The sequence below is a fragment of the Anoplophora glabripennis genome, unplaced genomic scaffold (assembly GCF_000390285.2).
Source record: "Anoplophora glabripennis isolate ALB-LARVAE unplaced genomic scaffold, Agla_2.0 scaffold295, whole genome shotgun sequence".
In the NCBI taxonomy this organism is placed as follows: Eukaryota; Metazoa; Arthropoda; class Insecta; order Coleoptera; family Cerambycidae; genus Anoplophora; species Anoplophora glabripennis.
The window spans coordinates 68,443-93,292 of NW_019416400.1; the positions used below are offsets into that span (position 1 = coordinate 68,443).

The 24,850-nt window shown below is 32.8% G+C and overlaps 1 protein-coding gene across 1 annotated transcript; it reads right to left on the minus strand.

The window, feature by feature from the left end:
* Positions 1 to 1,044: 1,044 nt before the first annotated feature.
* LOC111691489 lies at positions 1,045 to 24,014 on the minus strand. Its single transcript, XM_023454424.1, has 3 exons — positions 23,910 to 24,014; positions 15,550 to 15,927; positions 1,045 to 1,179 (listed from the first exon to the last, which is right to left on the minus strand). Exons 1-3 carry the CDS (start codon positions 24,012 to 24,014, stop codon positions 1,045 to 1,047), a joined length of 618 nt encoding a protein of 205 aa, XP_023310192.1.
* Positions 24,015 to 24,850: the final 836 nt, after the last annotated feature.

The following is a 24,850-nucleotide window of genomic DNA, read 5'->3' on the forward strand; positions in this document are numbered from 1 at the left end:
TAAGTCATTAGTTTATTCCACTCCCGTTGAAAATGTTGATGACCTGAGGAATCGAATTATAGTCGGCTGTGAGACAATGAGAAATATACCAGGACTATTTGCGCGAATACGACAATCAATGAGGCGAAGAGTTGAATCTTGTGTCACGTCTGAGGGAGGTCATTTTGAACATTTGTTGTAGCTTTGCGCCTTTTCAAAATTTTATTAGTGTTATTTTCTGTTATTGTTCTGGTTTAATGTTATTGTATTAGATAGTTCTTGATAATGTATTAAAGAAATAAAAAATACGCGTTAAGATGTTTTATTTTTTTGCATCAAAACGGCGCCCCATACGAAGAAAAGGCAAGAGAGATTTTTTGTAACAAATTTTTAATTTGTAATATCTCAGTGGCATACCATTTTTTTCTTTTAAAAAATTGAGATTATTATCCAAACGCGCGCCAATGATGAACATAAAATTCTTAATTGCGTGTCAAAAAATACGAATAACTACCTCTTAAAACCCATCAAATTTCATTTGCACATCTCGACCGGTTTCAGAGCAATAAATTAAATCGTCAGTTTTTAAGAAAAACTTTGACACCCCGTATCTCGGAAAACGAATCATTTGCGGACATACGTTTATAAGCTAACTGCCATTATGTTCTCATGTAGAACCACCCCCTGAAATTTGTCGCACTTATTTACTAACACCCTGTATATGGTCAACACGTGTATTTTTTTGTTAAAAAAACATCAATATTTTCAGAATATTTTTTTATGAAAATCAATAAAAAAAACAGCAAAAAAACAGCGGTGGTTGTCAGATAGCGAAGATCAACCACGTCAATTGCGCGTTACTTATCGTGATGTCATATCGCAGCTCACAGCAAGGCATTCTCGGACATTAACACCCCCCCCCCCATTGTGAGCAATAGGGATGTTATCCAAAGCCCCCCCTCCCCTATTTGGGCTTCACGTGATTAACGGATGACCCTTAAGTGAGTGTAGTCTTCTAAAAAATTAATAACAAATAATTCTGTCGGTACAAAGGCAGCAAGTGACTTACGCAAAGGCATTACTGGCGTCACATCTAACAACTTTATACCCACAATCGGCTCCCAAGTCTATTGATTCTGCGACAAGTCTGTATCCTAGGCCCCTTTTGCGATGGAGTTTGTGCACGAACAGCATACTCATCTGAAATAACAAATCTGCGTATAACTAAAGTGTTTCACCAAACTTCAAAGAGGAATTATACGTTATAAATGAATATAATATAAATGTCCCTGCAAATATGTGTCCGAAAACACATTTTTTTCGAGACACAGGGTGCTCAGAATAAGCGAAAAGCCTTGATTTATGTCAGGTAGCAAAAACAATTAACGGACAACTTGATGATATAATACGTTTACCAGTGGTTACCCCGCAAATAAAGTTCCGTGCCAGAGACGAGTAGGTACATAGATTTTTTAATGCTGAATCCGAATCTGCAGCCCAAAACCAATTTACGAGGACCTTGTGTGGGCACACATGCTGCAAGTGACCCATTTTTAAGTACAACGCAATCCTGACGCCATCCGGGACGCAACAGGGTTCCAAAAAAAGGTCGACGGCAGAGTGACGCCAAGGACCAGGTACTTCTGCGAGCGATTCCACGCCAAGACGACTCTCCAGCAAACGCTCGTACCGACAACACGTCCTTTTTTTCACAAGCTTAGATTTCAAAAAAATACTTTATTTTTACCGTTCAGAGAGCTATTTATTTTTGCTATAGTACAGCGAAAGCAACCCTCAATTGTTTAGTGAAATAATGAGGATAAAGTGAAGCTTTATAAAGAAAAACAATAATTTGTAAATACTTTGAGAAAACATTTTAAATAGTTATTTACACCATAATGGAGGTAAGTATTATTTACTAGTTTAATAGTCGCCCGAGCGGAGCGAGAGCTGTCAATAGAGTCCGAGACTGGTAAATTATACTTAACTGCTGCGTGGTGTATAACATTTTATCTGCTTCCACAGCTCTTCGCGGTTCATGAAATAAAGATTAGGTTTTATTTTTTGACATTTCTTAAACAAATATACTGGTGTTTCTGAAATTTCATGGAGAAGTCAAGAACTTTAAAGTCGCCGGCGAGTTTGTGGAGTGAATACTCAATGATTAAGTCAACTATTTTCATAGAGAAGAACGTGGATATATCAAAATACCCCAAGCTGAGGGCATTTTTGTAATGTAAAATGTAAATGTAAAGATTAACGGCTATACACCTAAAAAGTCAAACGTTTTTACAAGAGAACAAGTCAACGATTTTGTCGTTCAGGCACCCGATAAGACATATTTGCTAATGAAGGTAGTGACGGTCTTAAGCATGTCGTTCGATTACTTATGCAAACTTACTTTGGATGTCAATTTCAAAAATTTCGATGGCATTATTGTAGTTACAATTTCAGATTTCAAAAATAGTATGCCCCGTACGTTTACAATTACTTCTCGTTTGGGTTCTTTTTGTCTCCTAGAAATTCTCAAGAAATATATCAAGATTAGATTGGAAATTAAAACTGAAATTTCACGTTTTTTTATGCGCCACCAAGCAGGTAGATGTTAAAACCAACCAGTCGGCAAGAATACCCTTTCTGTGATTTCTAATAAGATCGCACAGATTTTGAAACTACAACATCCTGAAACATATACAGGCCATTCATTCCGAAGAACATCGGCAACGTTACTGACTAATACAGGAATTGATGTATTAGCTAGCAATCAAGAAAGTTATGTTGCTGACAGTTTAAGTAACAAAAATAAAATAGCCAACAGGATTCTTTACAATGACACTTCAACACTTCTACTAGTACGTGGCATCATGCTGTTTTAATGGATCAGTCAGATAATATTGAGCCCCCGGCGACCGAAATGAAGCGGTCAAATAATTTTGAGGAAAATGTGACAAAAATGTGTCCCTAAATGTAATAACTACAATTACTATAAATATTCATTCATAATAATTAATAAAACGTAATGTTCATCAAATATTTCTATTTATTTGTTCATAAAATATGTATTTATAACTCGAAATAAGTTATTTCTCTAGGGAGGCAAGTTACTTCACTTACCTCCCGTTGTCCATAGCAACTTCCTCTTCTATGGTAAAATCCACTTACCTTATTAAAAACAATGTATTAATAGTCTAGTGGGAGCAGATAAATAATATTTTGAGTGTTGGAATAGTATATTCTCTAACAAGGTTAGAATGAAAAAATCCGATACGAGTGGAAGATTCCGAACACGACCGAAAAGTATGAATCAAAAACAATTAAATTAAATCTAAACAAAATAAGTTATTTATTGAGACATTTGTATTACTCTATTAATATTTATATTTATAGTGTTGGTACAATTACTGAAATTAAAAACCGGTTCACTGGAAATATTTTCTGTAATATTTTTCAAAACTGATTGATTTGTAGAGGCAGACTTAACAGTCGTGTAGCAGGAAGAATTGGAGGTTCAGGTGACGGTTACTACGAATTAGATCCAGTAATTGAAGAAACTAATTGATTTGCTACATTTATTCGATTTTACAGAGAATTTTCTATGTATCCTTCTGCTACTTGAGAAGACTTCCATCCTCCACGACTTTTTAATGTTGTAATATCCGCACCTGCATTTACCAACGTTGTCGCTGAGGTACGGCGGAAACAGTGGCCAGTATACTCTTGTGGGTTGTCTAGACTCGGGAATGTGGCAATTTGTTTAGGCATATTGCCCAGTTTATTTACCCCAATTACTTGTCGTATACAGAGTGTCCCAAAGTTCGCTTCTCGGGCCCATAATAGACAAATAAAAAACGACAGTAAAAACAGTTTAGATGGCGTGAATCAGGACTCGCTAAGGTCCGTTTTGCACTTGATTTTTTTTTAAATCGGAAAATAAAAAAAATATATTTTTTTCCATGAACATACCAATTTTTTATGATAACTAAAATTAATTATTTCTTATGCACATTTTTTGTGCAATAATTTTTTCTCTATCTCTTCTCCTTAAAAAATTACAATAACAAACATTATACAAACATGTATTCTATTGTATTGGAATTAGTCATGATCTAATCAACAAATAATCAACATTTCTGTTAAAATAATGGCTGAGACTGCTATCATAAGTCCGTTTACATATTAGTTTCTGTCAAACTCTATATTTTGCATGATAAACAAATTAGTAAGTGGTTGTTAAAAATTAAAAAATGTTTACAAACAATGAGCAAGTTGACATGATTTTAATTTATGGTGAATGTCAAACAAATGCCAGAAGAGCTGCTAACTTATATCATGAGAAATATCCAGAGCGTCAAGCTGTTAACCCAAAAATATTTGCCAGATTAGAACGAATTTTGCGTGCTAATGAAAATGCATTTTCATTAAGAAAGGGGAAAGGCATTTCAAAATCAGTGTGTAACGATATTACTATAGCTAGAGGGTATTACAATATTTTGAGGAAAATCCTATAAATTCTATACGACAGGCCACTTTTGCAATAAGTTTAAATGACTATAGGCTAAATAACTTGGAGCACTTAACTGATAAACAATAAAAAAAAAATAAAACTTAATTATGTTTTAGTTTCAAATAATGGTTAATTTGGAGATAAATAATAGACTCTTACAACACATTCTTTGGACCGATGAGAGTCGTTTTGTAAGTAATGGCAAGCCAAATAAAAGAAACGAACATTACCGGGCCACTGAAAATCTCATTCAAAATAAGGGCCATTATGGAATAAATGTTTGGTGTGGCATGATTGGAATACATTTAATTGGCCCATACTTTTATGAAAACTTATTGAACGCTAATAGCTACTTACAGTTTTTGCAAGAGGAGCTTCCAGCACTGCTTGAACATGTGCCGCTGCAGCTCAGGTTGAATATGTGGCAACACAATGGTGCTCCTCCACATAAAGCTAAAAGATTTATAGACTATTTAAAAAATACTTTCGGAACTAAGTGGATCGGGATTAATGGGCCTGTACAATGGGCTTCAAAGTCTCCAGACTTAACGCATCTAGACTATTTTTTTTTAAAGCAAAAGATTCGACTTATTTGTGAGAATCTTCCAATAGAAACGTTGTTTAAAGCTACAAGGGAAGTTAGGAAAAGGTTGGATAAATGCTTAAATGTAAGAGGCATGCATATGGAAAATTTTTTAAAGTAATAATCATAATCTTATATTTTGTTTTTTGTTTTGTTATTAGTTATTGTTATATTTATTAGTTACAATTAAAATTGTTTAATATTTTTCATATTTGGTTATCCTATTTAGCGGTCATTATGTGTATTGTTCTATTTATCTTCGTGGAGTGATCTGTTTTAAGAACAGAGCAAGTGATATGTAAACAAATTTGTGACAGGAGTTACAGCGATTGTTTTTCACAGTAAAGTTGATTAAGTCCTGAGTAGTTCCAGTATAATAGAATGTATTTTTGTATAATATTTGTTTAAACTTTTTAAAGAGAAGAGATAGAGAAAAAATTTCTACACAAAAATTGCTCATAAAAAATAGATAATTTTAGTTATCTTAAAAAATGGGTATGTTCGTGGAAAATAAAGTTGATGATGACATTCTTCTATTTTCCGAATTTTGAAAAAAATGTTTTTCAAATGCAAAAGAGACCTTAACGAATTATTGCTATGCCTGAAATAGTTTTTGCTGAAAATTTAAATAAAAATGCCTGGGGATCGTTTAAATTATACTAATGAGGATTATTTTAATTTTTTTGTTATTTATGGAAAATGTGACACAGTAATTTCAAGAACATGTAAAGAATCCGCTGCTTTTTTCCATAAATAACAAACAAATTAAAATAATCCTCATTAGTATAATTTAAATGATCCCCGGGCATTTTTATTTAAATTTTCGGCAAAAACTATTCAGACACAACAATAATTTGACAAGAAATGTCAAGTTGTTTCAATTGTTTTTGGAGTATTTCTGGTGATGGCCAATTTGACAACAGGTCTTATACGAGAAAAACTGTTCAAAAAATAGAGAATTGCAAATATCTCTAAAAGTAGTAACGCCAACCCTAACAATGCTTATATGGCTCGAAAGAAAATTTCAATCTGCATATGACAGATTAAAAAAATACAGGGTGTTCCATTTATGTTAACAAAGTTATAGCAGTTTGAAGTTATCAAACAGCTATAACAGCAAAAATGAAATACCTAGTATTAAATGCTTTAATTTGTTGGCATACCATAATTTAGTGTTACCTATGCCCTCTACAGGTACCAAAAATCCACTTGATATCACGCTCCTGAAAAGAGTTACCAGCATCTCCGAGGACCCTTACATCTGTCAAATTTTTTCTTTAAAAATTAATGTCTCGAATTCTATAACCCCTAGGTATAGGGAATATTTAATAAAGTGACCCTCAAATTCCGCGTAGAATCCGAAGGTGCAATAATATACAGGGTGTACAATTTAAAATAACGAAGTTGGTGACAACTTCCGGTATAACCGGAAGTCCTACCGGAACAGAACTATTATATTTGAAAAGAGCACACCCAAAAACCCTAGTGTGCCAATTTTCAAAATTGAAATCGAAATAGTTACTGAAATAATTTAATAGGACACTCACTGTGAGCCACTCGGTATATTATATTTTTTAGTGTCGCTACTGGTATGTGTTTTACGGAACTAGACTGTAATCACACAAATAAAATTCACAACTTCTTGAGTGAGATTGCTTTCACCCGCATAAATGTATCTTGGTTGTGCATACTCCGTAACAATAGATATTATTTTATTGTATTAATTATTATACAACTCAACATTTTCTAATAATTTAAATATACAAGGTGAAAGGAGAGAATCGCTCCAAACTCCACAAATGCATCCTACACATTAAAATTATAAAAAAACTCAAATGTTATGCGATCTTCATTTGTTTTCAATTTGTCCATTGTCCATTTTCGATGGAAATTCAGGGTATTTCAGAAACTACTAAAGATATGACAAATCTGACACGACGTTCTCGAGCTCAATTTTCATGGCAAACTCGACTGTCAAATCACAAATTTGCTATCTTCATTTGTTTCTGAGTTACAGGGCGTTTCAAATGTTATTGTCACATTTTTGAACATGTCTGTATCTCAGCTGTTAAATAAGTTAGAGTTAAAGTGAAAACTGCTCAAGACTAATTCTTTGGCTTAGAATTAAATGCTGGTATTAGATTTTTAGGAGATCTTATGATTTCGGAGTTATGACCTAAAGTTATATTTTTTAAATGGAAATCGTAGCTGATCATGGCCTAAAAAAATAGAGATTTTTTTTCTTTGCATTTTAGCAATATTTATTGTATTTTATTTATTTATTTATTTATATAATGATAATATAATACTAACGAAATTTTTTAAGATAGGTGTATAGGAAGGAACAAACGGACCGCTCAGATGGTCAGCTAGGTTACCTGATTTGAGTACGTTGAACTTTTTTCTTTGGAGTTTTCTAAAATTCCTTTTTACTCTATCGAGGAACTTCGACGAAATGTTGAAAATTCTTTTAGTAATATTTCAAATATGCATTTACCCGAAGCGTTGCCAGAAGATGCGCGAAATGTGCGACAGTTGAGGGATGGCAATTTGAACATTTAGATCATATTGTAGGTACTTGCTATTGTTTAATTTACGTTTAATAATGTAACTTGAGTTGAAGTGGAATAAAAATTTAAAAATTTTCTTTTCTTATATGTAATATATATTTTAAATAAATGTCATATTTTTACAATAGATACGAGTTTTGTAAAGTAAGAATTATAGTTTCGTATGTATTTTCATAACCAGCCATATTAAAATGTAAAAAAGGATTCAATTTATATATAAAACACCCCGAACCTCTTGTGTTTGTAAAAATAACTATAGCATGTTATATATTGCTGAAAAGCAAAAAAAATCTCAATTTTTTTAGGTCATTACCAGCTACAATTTCCATTTAAAAAAATATAACTGGGTTATAACTCCGGAATCTTAAGGTCTTAAGTAGGTCTATTAAAAAATTTAATACTGCCGGTATTTTAGTGATTGTTAGTGACTGTAGTTAGTAATGACTAAAATTTTGATATAAAGTTAATTAGAGTTCAAATATTATTGAGAATATATGCGTTGTTTACGAGACATCCATCAATAAGTTTTGACATAAGCCTACTTTGAGAAAAGTCACTTATTTTCTACACCGTAATGTAATTGTAAGAGTTCAATTAAAAGCCTTTTTTTCGAAAACCGTCCACATTAGGAAGTTCTAACAAGAGTAGGTTATTTTTAGAAAATAAAATTGTACATTAGAAATTGAAGCTCGAATGGTAAAAAACCTAACCTCAAAAAAAAAATAGAATTTAAAATGTAATACGAATGTAGCATTACTAGCGCCCTCTATAAAATATACAAAAAATAATTAGACCAGTGTATTTGGTGTCCTTAAAAACCTCGGAATACCAAATTTCATAAAAATATTCCGCACCGTTTGGAAATTTTCGTAAAAATTATATTTAAAAAATTTTATTTTGTCGCTCTGTATCACGAAAACAAGAGGAGATAGACATATAGTTCATAAGACAAAAAAATATTTTTTTTTGTCGTACTATCACCCCCTGAATTTACGGGAGGTCTTTCTGAATATCCATTTGGCATTTGATGGCAGGTATTGTTCTGGACATATGGCTATAAAAATATTAAATGAGGAATAAGTAGTAATAAGACTTACACCTTTTTGCTTTTCTGCCACAGAATTATTTATTGATATTCTATTAATTGCAGTGTAGCGTTCCTTGATTAAATATTCAAAAACACCACCATTGACCTCTATACACTTTCTGCCTCATTTACGAAAGGTGTCTGTATCTCTCGTTAATAGTTAATTGTTGCAGTATTGATGATACGTCGAATTAACGCCTTCGGAGTCAAGAGTGTTTAGACCAAAATGAGCTCCGAAAGTGAAGACGAGCATTTACCAGGGGAAGTACTGGAATCGGCACAAATTGCTGTTTCACAATTTATCCCCAAAAAGTCATCGAGACAGTACGAAATTGCCTATAACGAATTCAATGGGTGATGAAGTTTGAAGAAAATTGCCCGAACTGGTATTATTGGCATATTTCGAACTTAAATTAATAAAATTAAACTTTCGACGTTATGGTCAATATAATAAAAGTTAAAAAGTTAAAAAGTACACTGAATGCCAAAAAAAAATGTAAATATCAGGAAATTTCCAAAACTAATACCATATTTGAAAAATAAATCAGTTGGATACCATTCGAAAAAGTCCACAATTCTAACTAAAGAGGAAATTGAGAAATTTTGAAAGGTGACACCTGATAATAAATTTCTGCTAGAAAGTGTAATTCAAATTAATATAAATCGATCGATTTAAATTAATTCTGGACAACTTTTAAGGTCTTTTTAACTGGTGTTTGTGGAGCTTTGAGAAGAGATGAGCTACTAAAGATATAGAAGACAATGATTCAACTATTATTATAAGAATTTCTGATTCCAAGACTCATACTCCGAGATGTTTTGTGATTCCAAGTCCAGACCAAATGAAGATATACCGCAAATACTGTGTACTACAAGTCGAAGATTTTTTTGTGAAGTATGTCAGGGAAAAATGTGTTAACCAAGTGGATGGCGTCAACAAAATAAGGAATGTGCCAAAAGAAATACAACTTATCTCAGTTTGCCTTATCCGGAAACTTATAGAGGGCACTGCTTGAGACGTTCTTCCGCCACTCTGCTAGCCGACGCAGGATCCGATAATACCATCATTAAACGACATGGGGGTGGCTTTCTAGTACGGTAGCGGAGACATATATAGAAGATTGTATACAAAATAAAATATTAGTCGCAAATAAATTGTTACCATCTTCAGCAGAGCCTACGAAACTTGCCAATAATACAAGTGTGCAGTAAACTTAAACAATTACAGCAGCAGCCTTATTGAACAGAATCCAGAATTGCTGACAGCACTGGATCTGACATAAATTTATCTCTGCACTTTCAATTTACATGTATTGCAAAATAAATTGTAATCATCCTGTTTGTAATAGTTACTGTTTTGTATTGAAATGTTATATTACTCAAAATGTATATTGTTTAATTAATAAACTCATAAATACCTTTCGAAAAAAAAAGACTGTGTATTAAAAATTAAGTAATTCTTCATGATGATGTGTATTACGAGATTTGGCAGATATCACTACTGAAAAGGTCCAGTAAGCCTAAAAATATTAGTACAGTCATTGAAGCTTTTCACCTCCGAATTCTTTGAAACTGAACCGATCAACTTGAAATTTGGCAGATAGTTAGAGAAAAGGTCAATGAACATTAGTGACATAGCGCCGATTGACGCTTCCACCCTATTGGGGGTTGACACCCTTCTCGGGGGTGGAAATTCTTTTTACAAAATTAAGTTTTTTAGTTATTCACGACTGAAAACTTGGAATTTTGCGTGAAAAAAAACACTTTTTCAAAGTATTTTTCGCGAATAACTCAAGAACTACGCATTTTATTAAAAAAGTGTAATGAACAAAAATGTAGCCTATAAATAAAAAAAGTGTTGTACGTCCTATACAAAGCGAAATATGGTTAATGGAAGGAGACTTGTTTTGGGGGGAATATTCGAATCGATGTATTCAACGTTAAATAACGGAAAAAGGATTAATTTTACCTACGTGTATAACGCTCCTGGAGTTTTTTATAGTACTCAAAAAGACCTTCAAAATGAACACTTATAAAAATTAATTAGAGCAAAATTGAAAGAGTCATCGTCAAAAACAGATGGGTTGCTCATATTTTTTAAGGAAAAATGTGCAGTAAATGCTGTACCATTTCCATCAGAATTAAAATTAATCGTAGACCCTTTACAATTAGTTTTGTTTTAGTGTTTTTCATAATATCCTGAAGTTAGACCGGTTTAGAATGCGTATTTTTTTAATAATGTACGGTAAAAGTTGAAAACGTATTTTTCATTAGGTATTCAAAAAAAATTTGCCTTATTTATATAATAACTCTGAAACTGTAAAAGATACTAGGTAAAAAATGATAGACAACAAAAATGTAGCTTTTTTTCAACAAATATGTTGCTTTTATTTTTTATTCATAAGTTCATAGGTAGAGATGACCGTAATAAAAAAGTATGGCTATTCATATCCCGAGTTCCGGATAAAGTCGATGAAGTAATAGTTAGCAACTATATAAAGAAAAAATCCCAAATAACCAACGATGAAGAGCTGTTAGTAAAACACATTCCCACGAGAGCCGAGAAATCACGTCCAAACTGCAAATGTTTCCAGGTTGGAATCAGATTCGACTTGAAGGATATGGTATACAATCAAAATTTTTGGCCACGAAATGTTGCTTTTGAAAGATTTAAATTCAGAAGATCCACCATAGAAAACCCAAATCATTCTCAGGATAATGATAATGCTTTTTTAGGGATATAGACAATAATCTAGTCGTTACACCAAATGTAAATAATAAATTTAACCTTAAAATGATGCATCTGAATGTGCAAAGTATTCGTAACAAAACGGTCGAGTTAGAGATTTTATTAAATGAAAACAACTATAACTTTCTACTATTTTATGAACACTGGTGCTCCAGCGACGAGCTGGATTCTGTAAGTATACCAAACTATAATCTTGTTTCAAAATATTGCAGAACGAATTCAGACCATGGAGGTGTAGCTATTTATGCTAATTCAACTTACACAATCTGTAAAGAAATCCAGCAGATAACAAATTTCTCAGTTGAGGTGCATTGCGAGATCACTGCCGTTGAGACGGATAATATTAAATTAATGACAGTGTACAGATCTCCTAAGGGAGACTTTGATATATTCCTGAACAGGCTTACACTAGCTTTGGATATTTTGTGCAGAGGGGGTGGTGTGTTGTTTGTCTCGGGTGATTTTAACGTCCAGTTTCTTAGAACTTACGACCAGCGTACTGCATCGCTCATGAATCTGTTTAAATCCTACGGTATGACACATAGATTTTTTGGTGCGACTCGGAAAAACAATGGTCTTGACAATATATTTTCAAACACTGATTCTCAAAGTCTACGTACATTTTCAATTAATACTTTGTTATCTGATCATTGGGGTGTACACCTTGAAGCAGACATTGATCTATATATCGCCCCAAAACATATAATTGTTAGATCAATTCACGAAAAAGGTCTTGTTGATTTAAACCAGTATTTATGTGACGTTAACTGGATTTCCCTATTTAACTCTAATACATCTACTGAGCAGCTCTTCCTAAATTTCATTAACATTATATCAAACAAAATAAACTTAGTTTTTCCAATGAAATCTCGATTGTCAACCTCCACAATTCGTAGAAAAAATTTTTGGTTCAACGATCATCATCGGAGATTGCGCGAACACTTGAAATTTTTACACGAGTATTATGTCAGAAATCCTTCACCTGATAATAAAGTTATTTTATATCAATTTAGATCTCACTATCGTTACCAAATTAACTTGTCTAAGCAAGTTTCAAATGACAATTTTATAAAGACTCATTCAAATCCCCAACAAGCTATGTGGAAAATTATAAACCAACATAGAAAAGTACCTAGAAATACNTTTAGTGTGATTATTTATATGCAGCGAAGAAATTTTTTTTATGATTGATTATATTTAAAAATCGATTACAACAAAAATATTTTACATTAATATCGGTAGTTTACAAGAGTTGAAAATGGCAAAAGTAAAATATTCTTTCATAAACAATATACGGGAATTTTTATTTTAAATTATTGCACAATAATTCCAAGATTTAAATCATTTTTATCATTTTTTTAGCACAGGGGTGATTTATAAGGGTTGAAAAGTGTTATAAGATCAAATTCTTTCATAAGCAATGAGGAAATTTTTATTTTGAATAATTGCACGTTAAAGCATTCCAAGCTTTTAAAAAGTAATTTTTTATCATTTTTGTCAATACAGGGGTGGTTTTTAGGGGTTGAAAGGGAAAAATTCTTTTATTACCTATAAGGTAAGTTTTATTTTAAATAATTACACGATTTAATCATTCCAAATCTTTAAAAATTAATTTTTTATCATTATTTTTTGCGTAGGGGTAGTTTTTAAGGTTTAAATAAAGGGTCGAAAAGATCAAATATATCATAAAACATGTTCGAGAACATGGAACATTATTTAATCTTTGTGCTTGAACAAGATTTTTATCAATAAAATGCTTAAAACTTAATTTTTTCTATTTTTTTCACTTTGGGGCAGTTTTTTAAAAAACAAAAAGTGTCAATCGGGCTTATGTCACTTTTGAACTTGAGCCTAAGATAAGCCTTATTCTAAATCTTCACGCAAATCCATGCAATTTCAAAGAATTCGGAAGTTATAGCTGATTTTTAGCTTCATTCAATGACTGTACTATATGTCCTACCACAGACAAAATAGCTATCGCCACAGACCGCTACTGGAATAGGCGAGCAGTTTTAAATTTCCGAATTGCCGATAGAGTACACCACCAGCAGAATTTTAGGAATAATCAAATGCAGCGGCCCGCATACCTACGCGTATCCTAGCAACATATAAACAAGACTTTGGTAATGTTGCCAGGCCTACTTACGGATTTATTTTGTACACTTTTTTTATCAATATTTGTTTTTTGCGTTATTGTATTTACTTAAATTTATGATGTAGGTATTGTTAAAAATGTTTTTAAAGAATCAACGAATATCTATGTAGTTTCATATGATATTCTGCAGCGGTGTTACAATTAAGTTTTTTAATCATAATTTCGTTAATTAGCTACCTACCTACTATTTTCATTTTTTGGTATTGAAAAACTGCAGAAAATATATTTCCAAATAAACAAAATTCGTAATATTTTAAACAGCTTGTAATATAATTTTTTTTTTAATATTTGATGATGACGATAAATTTATTTAATATACAAGGTGGGTTATTAGTACTTCGCGGAATGTAGGTACAGGATATTTTTTTGTATTTTGACATCCACTTATAGGTTTAATAATTAAAGATAGAAAGAAACTTTAAATACAAATGTACGACTTTTCTTTTATTTCATTTGGCATCAAAATTTGCTGGCATAAAATATATATGTTTAAAATTAAAAAATCATTAAAAAAATTAAAATTCATCCTTATGAAAATAACAAACAAAGATTTTTATAACTAACCTTTACAACAACATAAGGAGAATACCTAAAAACTAAATAACATTAAAATACCTACAATTTTTACAAATCATGTTGATTTGTAATTGTGATGTTAAGTTGAAAATATGTTTTAATTTACTATTAATTGCTTCAAAAACAAATTCAAAATTATCAAGCATTTCGTCCTGTATTTTTTCTTTCAATACTTGTAAATTTTCAGTTCGTGTTCGTTGACGGGATTTTTCCACCAAAATAAATTTGCCAATATTCCTGAAGAACTTTTGCACATTATTGTTATTTGAATAATACAGTTAATTATGTTTTATTTTTCGTCACCAGAATAACCCATTGTAATTTTTTTAATTTTTTAAATTAAAATGGGTTATTCTAATAATGATAAATCCCATGTATTTTTAAAAGAAGGTTCGTTTCTGTCGTTTTTGTCTGATTGTTTGCGAGAGAGATAGAGTTATAGTGTGCGATAGAGATAGAGTGACACTGTCCTCATAGAGGGCTTCTCTCTCTCTCTGCTGTCTTCAGAAGTGTCTCCAGCAATTTCAGGACGCCTAAGTGGGAGCGTTGGGTAGAGCGCGTGGCCTTTTTAGCCTTCGTTATCGATCTATGATGTCACACAGTATAAGAAAAAAAAAACGGTTTTTGCTCGTAACTCGGAAATGGTTGCAAATATATACACATATCCTCTTGGTTCTGAGTAGAGCACTCGGTGGGTGACGCAGAGCGGGGTATCACAATATATGAAAGAAAAAAAGACAGTATTTGCTTGGACTCTAAGTATCAAATAATCTCCCATGCTGAACGGGTGAAAAACGTCAAAACCTGCATGTCAAAAAAAAATCGAGACCTACGGTGTATGACATCATAGGATAAAAAAGTGTTTATAACTCAGAAACGGTGTGTTGAATCGAAAAAATAATTGAAATATCTCAACACCCCTCCCCCCCCCGGTTCTGTATATTCCTTCTGCGTTGAATGCAAAAGGTCCGAAGTCCGCTTGTCGAAAATAAAAAGAGGTGTGTGACGTGTTATAGTAAAAAGGCCGTATAACTCGGAAACGGTGCGTTTTATTTAGCATTTAAGGCAAATGTGATTTCCAAACACAAGATAAGTTCCGTATCTCTTTACATAATTGGAAGCATTAAATTTATTTAGCAGTTATTATTTGGCAACAAAGCCACCGCTGGAACTGCCGCCTATTACCAAGTAGAAGAGTTACCACGCTAAATTTCATTGATGGAAGCCGGCTAACAAAAGCCTGCGTCCATTTCGGGTTGCCAATATCCAGCATTTAAGAAGCAGTCTGTGGCGATACGCTATATTGTCTGTGGTCCTACTAAGTAATGTTCACTACAGTAACCTACCTCAAACACCTTATTCACGTCGTACTTCTTCCAGACGTCCGGCAGGCGCTGTGACTGTGCGTGGAAAAGCAGCAGCTGCCGCACTTTGGGGCAGCGCACGCTGCAAGCAAACTTCTCGGTCATGTCGGCGTCCCAGCTGTGCGCGGACATATTGATACACCCGCCAACCATGGAACCATCGTACTTGCACCGCGCCACGAGGGTCATACCTTGAGACATACTGCTCATGGTTTGTTCGTCCAAGATGGCATTGTGATTCACTCCCAGAGAGTAGCATTTCGGCTCGTCGACGAAGTAGCATTCGTGCATCAATTTGAGGATTTTCAGGTGGTCGTCCTTCGTAGCTCTGAGGATGATGTAAGGCGAAAGATTTTCCTTCTAAAAAATAAGTGCATATATTCACTAAACAGTGTTAGTCAGACATTTTAGTAGGTTACTGCAGTAGAAGGCGCGCAGTGACCTTCAGCATTGTTTTGTGACCCGTTATGTATGCCGCTAGTAAAAGTTTAAAACAGTACGTAGATACTAAGGCAAGCACTAGCTCTGATATGGTGAAAGAGTGTTGCCCAATTTTTTGCACGTAACTAGTATTTTGTTAGTAAATGAGGAAAAATATTGTTCTGCACGGGAGCGGACCGGGAAAATTCGGAAAATGGCCGGAAAACGTTTATGGTGAATAACTTGGAAAGTATTGAGAATTTCGCAAACATGCAAAGGATCAAATTTGTAGAGCATAAAAATATCTACAAAAAAGGTTCCTGTTGACTTTTTCGTACAGTGCGTTATTTAGAATATATTTAGGGATTTACATAAAATGACGATTCTTATGCAAATCAGCCATTTCAAAGCGGCGCTCCACGAAATGTTCGACTACTCTTTGGTTTGTCAAAGAAAATGCATGAAACAAAGTTTGTTTGTAAGGAGGACCTTCAAACTTTCCTTATATGTGCTATTTTACAGGGAAAAATAATTCCTTCCTTAAGAAAACTGTGTGAGATCATCACGAGTGGAGCTTAGTTGGCAGTCGAACTTGTGCTTTTTTAGAAAGTTAATGGAATGACTAATCAACTAAACAAATTGGGCAAATATTTAGCAATATAAAACCAAACGAAATGCATTTTGTATGAATCGATCTATATTCGGCGGCCGAAATTATAAAGAGTGACTAATACATAGTATAAAAACACTATTACCATAATGCGTATAAAATATAAAATGATTTCTATACGGTTCAATATTATTTATCTTTGTGCCGCTCGCCATGCACATCGGTAGAATCTATAATCGTGTATAGACTGAGTTACACTGAACGTCGATCTATATTTTATCTCTGTCTTTTGCACTTGGTAGGGAATAGGGAAATGCTTTTTTAGTGGGTGTAAACGGACTTGATTTGCCCGACCTGAGAAACGTCATAGCATAAGCGTAGACGAGGGGTCTAATTCCATGGCTATAATAAATTTATAAATTAAAAAAACACAACTGGGATGTTTTAAAATGTTGTAATAATTAAAATTGATCAAAGTGCCGGTTACAGCAAACCGTAAAAAATATTAGATGTTATGTTTTATTATGTTTTTTCAATATTTTATATATCTTGCTGCCTTTTACGAAGACACGCCAATGGATTTTCGTTCCCGGCACGCTTCATCGCCCTTACTAGTCCAAGAGCTAGCGATGAATCACTATCTATAATTTTGGCCGTCGAGTATAGGTAAAAATTTGCCTGTATTTTATTTCATTCATATTTTTAAGCTATAAGCGCTGGCTACATTTTTTTTCTTCCAGTCCGGAGAAAACATCTAAATGTTGTGTCTCAGTATATACAAGTACATGAATTTATAATTTGGAAGAATAGTAAATAAAATAAATATTTAATGTAGGTATAATATATTTTAGACTTAGATGAATTTTGTCATTTTGCCACATTCATATCACGTGCTATACAACGTAAACTATTAACTTGAACAATTCATCTTGGCCTAAAATATATTATACATTAAATAGTTAGGTATTAAGAAAAGACAATTAATTAAATAAAATATGGTAGAATTGAATGTAAAGGCGGTTTTCCACTAAACGGACAAAACAAAAACAAAACACAAACTTGTGTCGAATAAAACAAAACTAACTTTTCGCAATCTTTTTGAAGACTGGCGTGTTTTGCGACAGTTGGAGTTTTGTTTTTTGGGTCCCGCTCGAAAGCGGTCACATCAAAAGGTTTCGACGTGTTTTGAAACTCAAGTCTGTTTAGTGGAAACGGTCGTGTTGTGTTTTCTAGATAAGTGATCCAACCCAATATATCTATGTCAGCGTTTTCTTCTTTACTCCAGTCGGCAGAGGCCAAAAAGTTACTGTTGGTGACATTTTCTTGATAACTCGGAAATAACTACACACGTCTACTTTAAATGATGAGTATAATAACAGGCTAATTTGCTGACAAAGTATTTTATCAGGAAAAAAGTTATTAACAATTTAATCGTGAAAAAAATTGTTTTTAGTAGTTTTCTTTAAATAACTCAGCGGGATGACTTTGTACAAAAAATGCTTAGGACATGATTTTATTCGTAATAAAAATAGCTACAAAATGGCGGTGGTCCGATTACGAAATTTGCAATAGCAAAGCCGTGAGATTGAAAAAACGGTATAAAATGCCAATTTTTTTAAGTTGCTGTAAAAATGTCAATTATAAACTAAAAGTGATAAAACTTTCGAAAACTATAATTCAATATATATACAATAATGACGCTAAAGCCGAAAATCAGGAGAGCAAAACTTTTTGTTCTATAATGTTTTATACATCAATCGGCATCTGAAACTCGAAACTTTGCTAAATTTGTTCGAAGCTTTGCTGACACTTGAAATTTGGTACACACAATGTAAATATGCAGAAACCAAAAGCAATTTGCAAAATTCAAGACTCTTACTTTTTGCAGTTTTGGTAAGTCACCCTAGTTTTATACGTCACCGTTTTTTTAATTTTTGGACGTATATTTATGTATATTTATAAAATATTCCATTACGGTAGATTAGCATGCATAATTACCTACAATTTAAAAAATATATATTTTCATCGTTTAGATCATAAGCTACTTAACATTTTGCGCCTGTTAGCCGTAGTCGTACATTATTCAACATATTAACATAAAACAAAATCGTACGTGCGGGGTAAATCTTTAACTTTAAGTAAACAATTGTTTAAATTTACTGTTGCATATTTCTAACAGTATACAAGCGCCGAAGAGCGGAGCTCGCGCTCGAAAATGAAAAGTTAAAGGTTTACCCCACACGTACGATTTTGTTTTATATTAATATGTTAAATTATGTACGACTACGGCTAACAGGCGCAAAATGTTAAGTAGCTTAGGATCTAAACGATGAAAATATATATTTTTTTAAATTGTAGGTAATTATGCTGGATAATCTACCATAATGGAATATTTTATAAATATACATAAATATACGTCCAAAAATTAAAAAAACGGTGACGTATAAAACTAGGGTGACGTATAAAACCTTACCAAAGCTGCAAAAATGAAGATACTTGAATTTTGCAAATTGCTTTTGGTTTCTGCATATTTACACTATGTGTGTACCAAATTTCAAGTGTCAGAAAAACTTCGAACAAATTTGGCAAAGTTTCGAGTTTCAGATGCCGATGAATGTATAACACCTTATAGAACAAAAAGTTTTGCTCTCCTAATTTTCGGTTTTAGCGTCATTATTATTGAACTACAGTTTTCGAAAGTTTTATCACTTTTTGTTTATAAATGACATTTTTACAGCAACTTAAAAAAAATTGGCGTTTTATACCGTTTTTTCAATCTCACGGCTTTGTTATTGCAAATTTCGTAATCGGACCACCGCCATTTTGTAGCTATTTTTATTACGAACAAAATCATGTCCTAAGCATTTTTTCGCACAAAGTCATCCCGCTGAGTTATTTAAAGAAAACTACTAAAAAATTTTTTTCGCGATTAAATTGTTAATAACTTTTTTTCCTGATAAAATACTTTGTAAGCAAATTAGCCTGTTATTGGCTTAACTGGACTACTTCCCAAAAACAATATTTTAATCATTAATGAATTATAGCTATTAAAAAATGTATATGTGTACGGTTAAAGTGTTTGCTTGGCTAGGATACAAAGTAACTAACTAACCAAGTAAACACTTTAACCGTACATAATACCACGAACTCCATCGATGGATATCTGGGAAACTGCTCGAAGGATTTTTTTGAAATTGTGATGGCGTGATACGGACTGTGGAGCCTACCAAGCTAAAATATTTTCAAGGTCATCGTATTTCCGGTTATACCGGAAGTTGATATTAACTTTCTTATTTTAAATGGAACCCCCTGTATATTATTGCAAAAAAATTGCGGGTTTCCATTTAAAATAAAAATTTCGAGTTTTCCACATATTCTGAACTTCATACTCGATAAAAAAAATTTGACCACCCTGTATAAAAACTGGAAAATTTTCATGTCAAATTCGAAGTCTACAAAATATCCAATTTGTACAAAAAAATAAACCGGGAAAACTAAATTTTGCTACCAGTCTGCATGTGTCAATTTTTGTTTAAAAATCGAAATATCTCGGAAACGGTCAAACCTAAGTATGGAGTGTGCTATATGTTTTCAACTTAAAAATGTTTCCAAAAATGCAATAAGATACAGGGGGTTCCATTTAAAATAAGAAAGTTAGTATCGACTTCCGGTGTAACCGGAAGTACGATGACCTTGAAAATATTTTAACTTGGTGGGCCCCACGGTCCGTATCACTCCATCACAATTTCAAAAAAAAAACTTAGAGCGGTTTACCAGAGATCCATCGATGGAGTTCGAGGTGGGACACTCTGTAGACAAACTTTTTTTCTAAGGACTTCAGTATAAACCAGCCATAACTAAGAATAAAAAAATCGTCTCTAAACATGTTGGCTAGTTATTGGAAAAATGTGTTCTGACTTCCTCGCGACAACCAGTGGAAAAGGACTGAAAACAAAAATAAAACTCGAACAAAATGTTGCCCGCTTGATGAAAACAAGAGTTTTGGGTTTGTTTCAGTTTTGTTTTTGTTTTGTTCTAGAAAACACGAACAGGACATAAACTCAACTGTCCGTTTAGTGGAAAACCGCCATAACAGTTCCTTTAAATACTATAAAATGCAGTACTTACTGTTGTTACTTAATGTTAATATTGTAACATTTAATAATATTCTAGACACAATTTATGCAATAACAGTTTATTTTCTGAGCACAGCAAATAGAGTACCTACTAATCACTTTTTCCAAAGAAATAATTGACTTTTGTTTTTAAATACGCAAAAAAAACTTCTTACTTGTCAATATATCGAAAGTATAATGAAATTACAAAAGAAAACGTGTAAAGTCAATAAAAATGTATTTTTCGGGGTCTGATGATGACTTTCACAGACTTTTGCTTACACCATTCGAAAGAGCAGAAAAAAAATAAGTCGGTTTAAAAAAGGCATCCCGGTAGCCGCTTTCTAAGTGCCACAATCTATTTGTTAAGTAAGAATTTTGAAAAAGTCGAGCGCAGCATGGGCACTGTGACGTCATAGCGCTCTCCTCTTCTGGCTACCGCTCAGCCGTGCGGGCCACCGCGCTGATCACGCTGTCATTAACGAACCTTGGTCACTTCTTGGTCGAATGTATTTAAAAAAGTTCAGTCTTCTACTTTACAACGAGCCCAAATTTTACAAAATATTAAATAGAGCAGCCAAAACCGTTTAAAAAAAATTATCTCGGCTCCTATTGGTCGGATCTATTTGATGCAATTCGTTTGAAATCTGTATATTAAAAAATCGCCGAGATAAGGACCCTAGTTACCGTTTTTTGTTCTTTTTTAATAACATTTTATTTTGAAATTGGGGGTCCGCAATGCGGGTATTTGTTGAGCACCCCAACAGTTATCTTTCCTGTAGTTTCATCTAATTTCAGTCAAATTTGTTCTTTTTATTTAATTCTGAAAAGTTTGCACATTTTTTTTCACCGCTAATTTTGCAATGTAAAAAAAAATTGCGAGCTTTCGCAAAAGCCTATCCTTGTAGTAAATTTCAGGAACAAAATCGTTAAGTATACCTCAGTCGATTAGAGGCTTATTTTCGGAGATATAAGCCAAAAACTGAAAAAAGAGCAATTATTATTTTTTCTTAGAAATAATATGACGTTCGACCTAGACAAATACACAAATTTAGGCCTTTATTCTGTGTATTGTTTACTTAATTTTAGGTCCATAAAATTCGAGTTAGGCCCGATTTTTGAAACAGGCATGTGTTTGATCTAATTCGCCCGGATTAAGGGTATATTTTATGAAGTACATTTAAAAAAAACATTCCAGGTGTAATAAATCCTCAATTTTCTACGAATCTCTTATCTCTTAATCTGGGGTAGCTAAACACGACTATTATAGCATTTTCGCCTTAGAAGCAAAATAGACCCGTAAATGTTTAGTTTTCTTTCTTTAAAAGTCATTTTCATAAAATAAAAATTGAAATAGTAATTTGAAAAAAACATACCCCAAAAAGTGCAACTTTTTCTCTCAGTAATTTCTCTCAGTCTCAACTCAGTAATTTTTTGATTCTTAAAATTAATAAAATCGTCAACATTTTTTAACAGCATGATAATATAACTCTTTACGAAGAAAATAAACTAAAAATCGTTACTGTAGGGCTATCCGCTGAGAAGTTCTAGCCAGTTTTCGAGAGCGCCTTTTTTTAAAAAAATCAATATATCGAAAAATAATTAATATTTTTATATTTTTTAAAAATTTACTTTTTTGGCTTGCCGCGGGCTATGCTTGCAGTAAATAGCAAATATGGGCACGTAAATATAAACGAGTTACAGAAGAAGAGAAAAGAGAAGATTTTTAACGGTTTTTTCGATATATCTCGAAAAGTAACAAAGCAATCGGTACTTTCAAAAAATCAGTCGATAGATCTTTTTAAAACCTACAACTTTCGCATTTAAAATTTTTCAATCCGTGCTATATTTTTTTAGTTATTTTAGAAAAAAAAATATTTTTTTCAACTTTGTGATTAATTTTTTTTTTAACATGTTCGCCATATTGGATCAAGTTTAAAGAACAAGAAACTCAATTTAAAATTTAATTTTCTATAGGGTCTTATTTTTTTTGTCCAGGTAATGATTTCTGTAAGCATTTCTCTATAACGCTTGGACTAACATTATTTCAGCTCCATCCCAAATTTTCTCAATAAAGAATTGAAGGGCAAGTGGATGAACATATTATGTTACAATTTCCGAAAAGTTGAGATATTTAGTTGACGAACATGTTTTGTATCACTGTATCATATCACAGACTTTCATAAGTATACTGACACTTTGTCATGGATTTTTAGAGTGGATGAACGTATCATGTGACAAAATTTACTTAAAATTAAATTACTTAAAATCGTTTTCGTGAGAATACCCGAGATATAAGCTAATAATAACATAATACATTCATCCACTTGCCCCTCTAATTAAAATTATGGGACATAATTCAATTTTCTCAAAAATATTATACATACTTTGGTCCTCTGTATGTTTGTGAAATTCTTAACACTTTTCAAGTTATTCACGAAATAAGTTTGTTTGCAGCTTTCCGGCCATTTCCCTCATCTATTGGAAAAGAACTAGCCCCATTAAAAAAATTGTGCTTTTCGGAATTAATGCCATCTTTAACTACAATTTTCACTAGAACAATGGGACTCTACGAATTTTTACCAGTAATCAGGCATCACTGTCACTACAGAAGGTGCGTATGGTGTTTTCGTATTCCTGTTAACATAATCTGCAATTCACTTTGATACTCAAACTAATTCTGTTGAAGTGCTTGTTAAGGTATCCATAACTTTTGGAAATCCTGTGACTCAGGACCTTTTACAAGAAGCTTGATCATTCTTTGACTTAATTACCAACGAATCATTTAGTATGTCATAGAAACTCACATCAGCTTGTCAAAATTATCTCACTCTAACCGAGGCAGTGCATTGACACATTTTATGCTCACACGTGAGGTGATTCTGTGGAAGAAAACCGCGTGCAAAGCGACCTGACTCGCTGTGCATATTTGAGTACGCTGTTTTATGTATCATGGCACATTTCTCTAGAAGCTAATGCAGATCTGCCTCTGTCTTGAATCTGTCGGTAAACTTTTTCGAGACTTGACCATCAAAAAAATAATTGTATTCTCATTTACTAATTATTTGAAGAGAACCATATGAGGTCCATCATAACCACTGCTTCGTCTGTTTTACAACTGTCAGCGTGCTTTAGTACAGTAAGATCTACAGTCCACGGTGATACAAGAGATCATTATATGAACTTACATCACTTACCTTTTTTGTTTTTCTGAATAAAGCCAGATAACGACAAGTCTTGGCACTATCCTGTTTCACTCCACTGGAGATTTTGCTGATGAGTCTTCCAAAAATGGGTGTCATTATTACTGGGAATTTTGTAGGGCTGGAGCCATGTTTTGACGTGAAAGTTAAAGTGACAGATATCTGAAAATGCTCACATGATAGAGAAGATGCTAGATAGTATTCATCACATGCACTAGTCGTTGGGTATTTGCATGATCATTTATTTATTTATTTATTTACTTATTTATTTATTTATTTAGCATACACCACTCGACAGCCTAAGCCAATTAATGAGTGAGAATACTATTTAAGATTTAGTAAAAAAAAACACTTAAATATAACATTAAGACAAATAAAGAAATGAATATACCTATGTATAAGTATAAAACAAATGATTGCAGATAATGTTACAAACTAAGAAAACGAATAAGAGAAAAACAAATATATAAGTAGTACCTACACATGTATAAATAACATATAATTTACTAATTTGTAAAGACTTTTTGTTTTAAACGGAGAGGTAGCTACGTGTGGACTGCACTGATCGACTATAGTGGTGATTTTTTGTTAAAAGTTTCTTTTCACATTGATAAAGCCACAGCCCATCAGTCAGAAGTCGCTCTAGAAGCGGAGAGCGTGTGCGGGCGGTTAAACGCGTAAAGTTTGGTTATGTAAATCGCCTGAACTATATCTATTCATTTCTTAACAATAAAAGAATAAAAACGGCGGGCGTAGCATCCAGGGCAAAATTTGCACGTGCGGTGATCAATAATGTTTTTTTGGCTATTAGCCTCACTTTTAACTTCTGTAACTTTACAGATAGTCTATTTGCATTATAAATTAACAATAAACAAAATATCAGAACTATATATTGTGATTTATTTTTCAGTTCACTACTTTATCGCTTCTGAGAG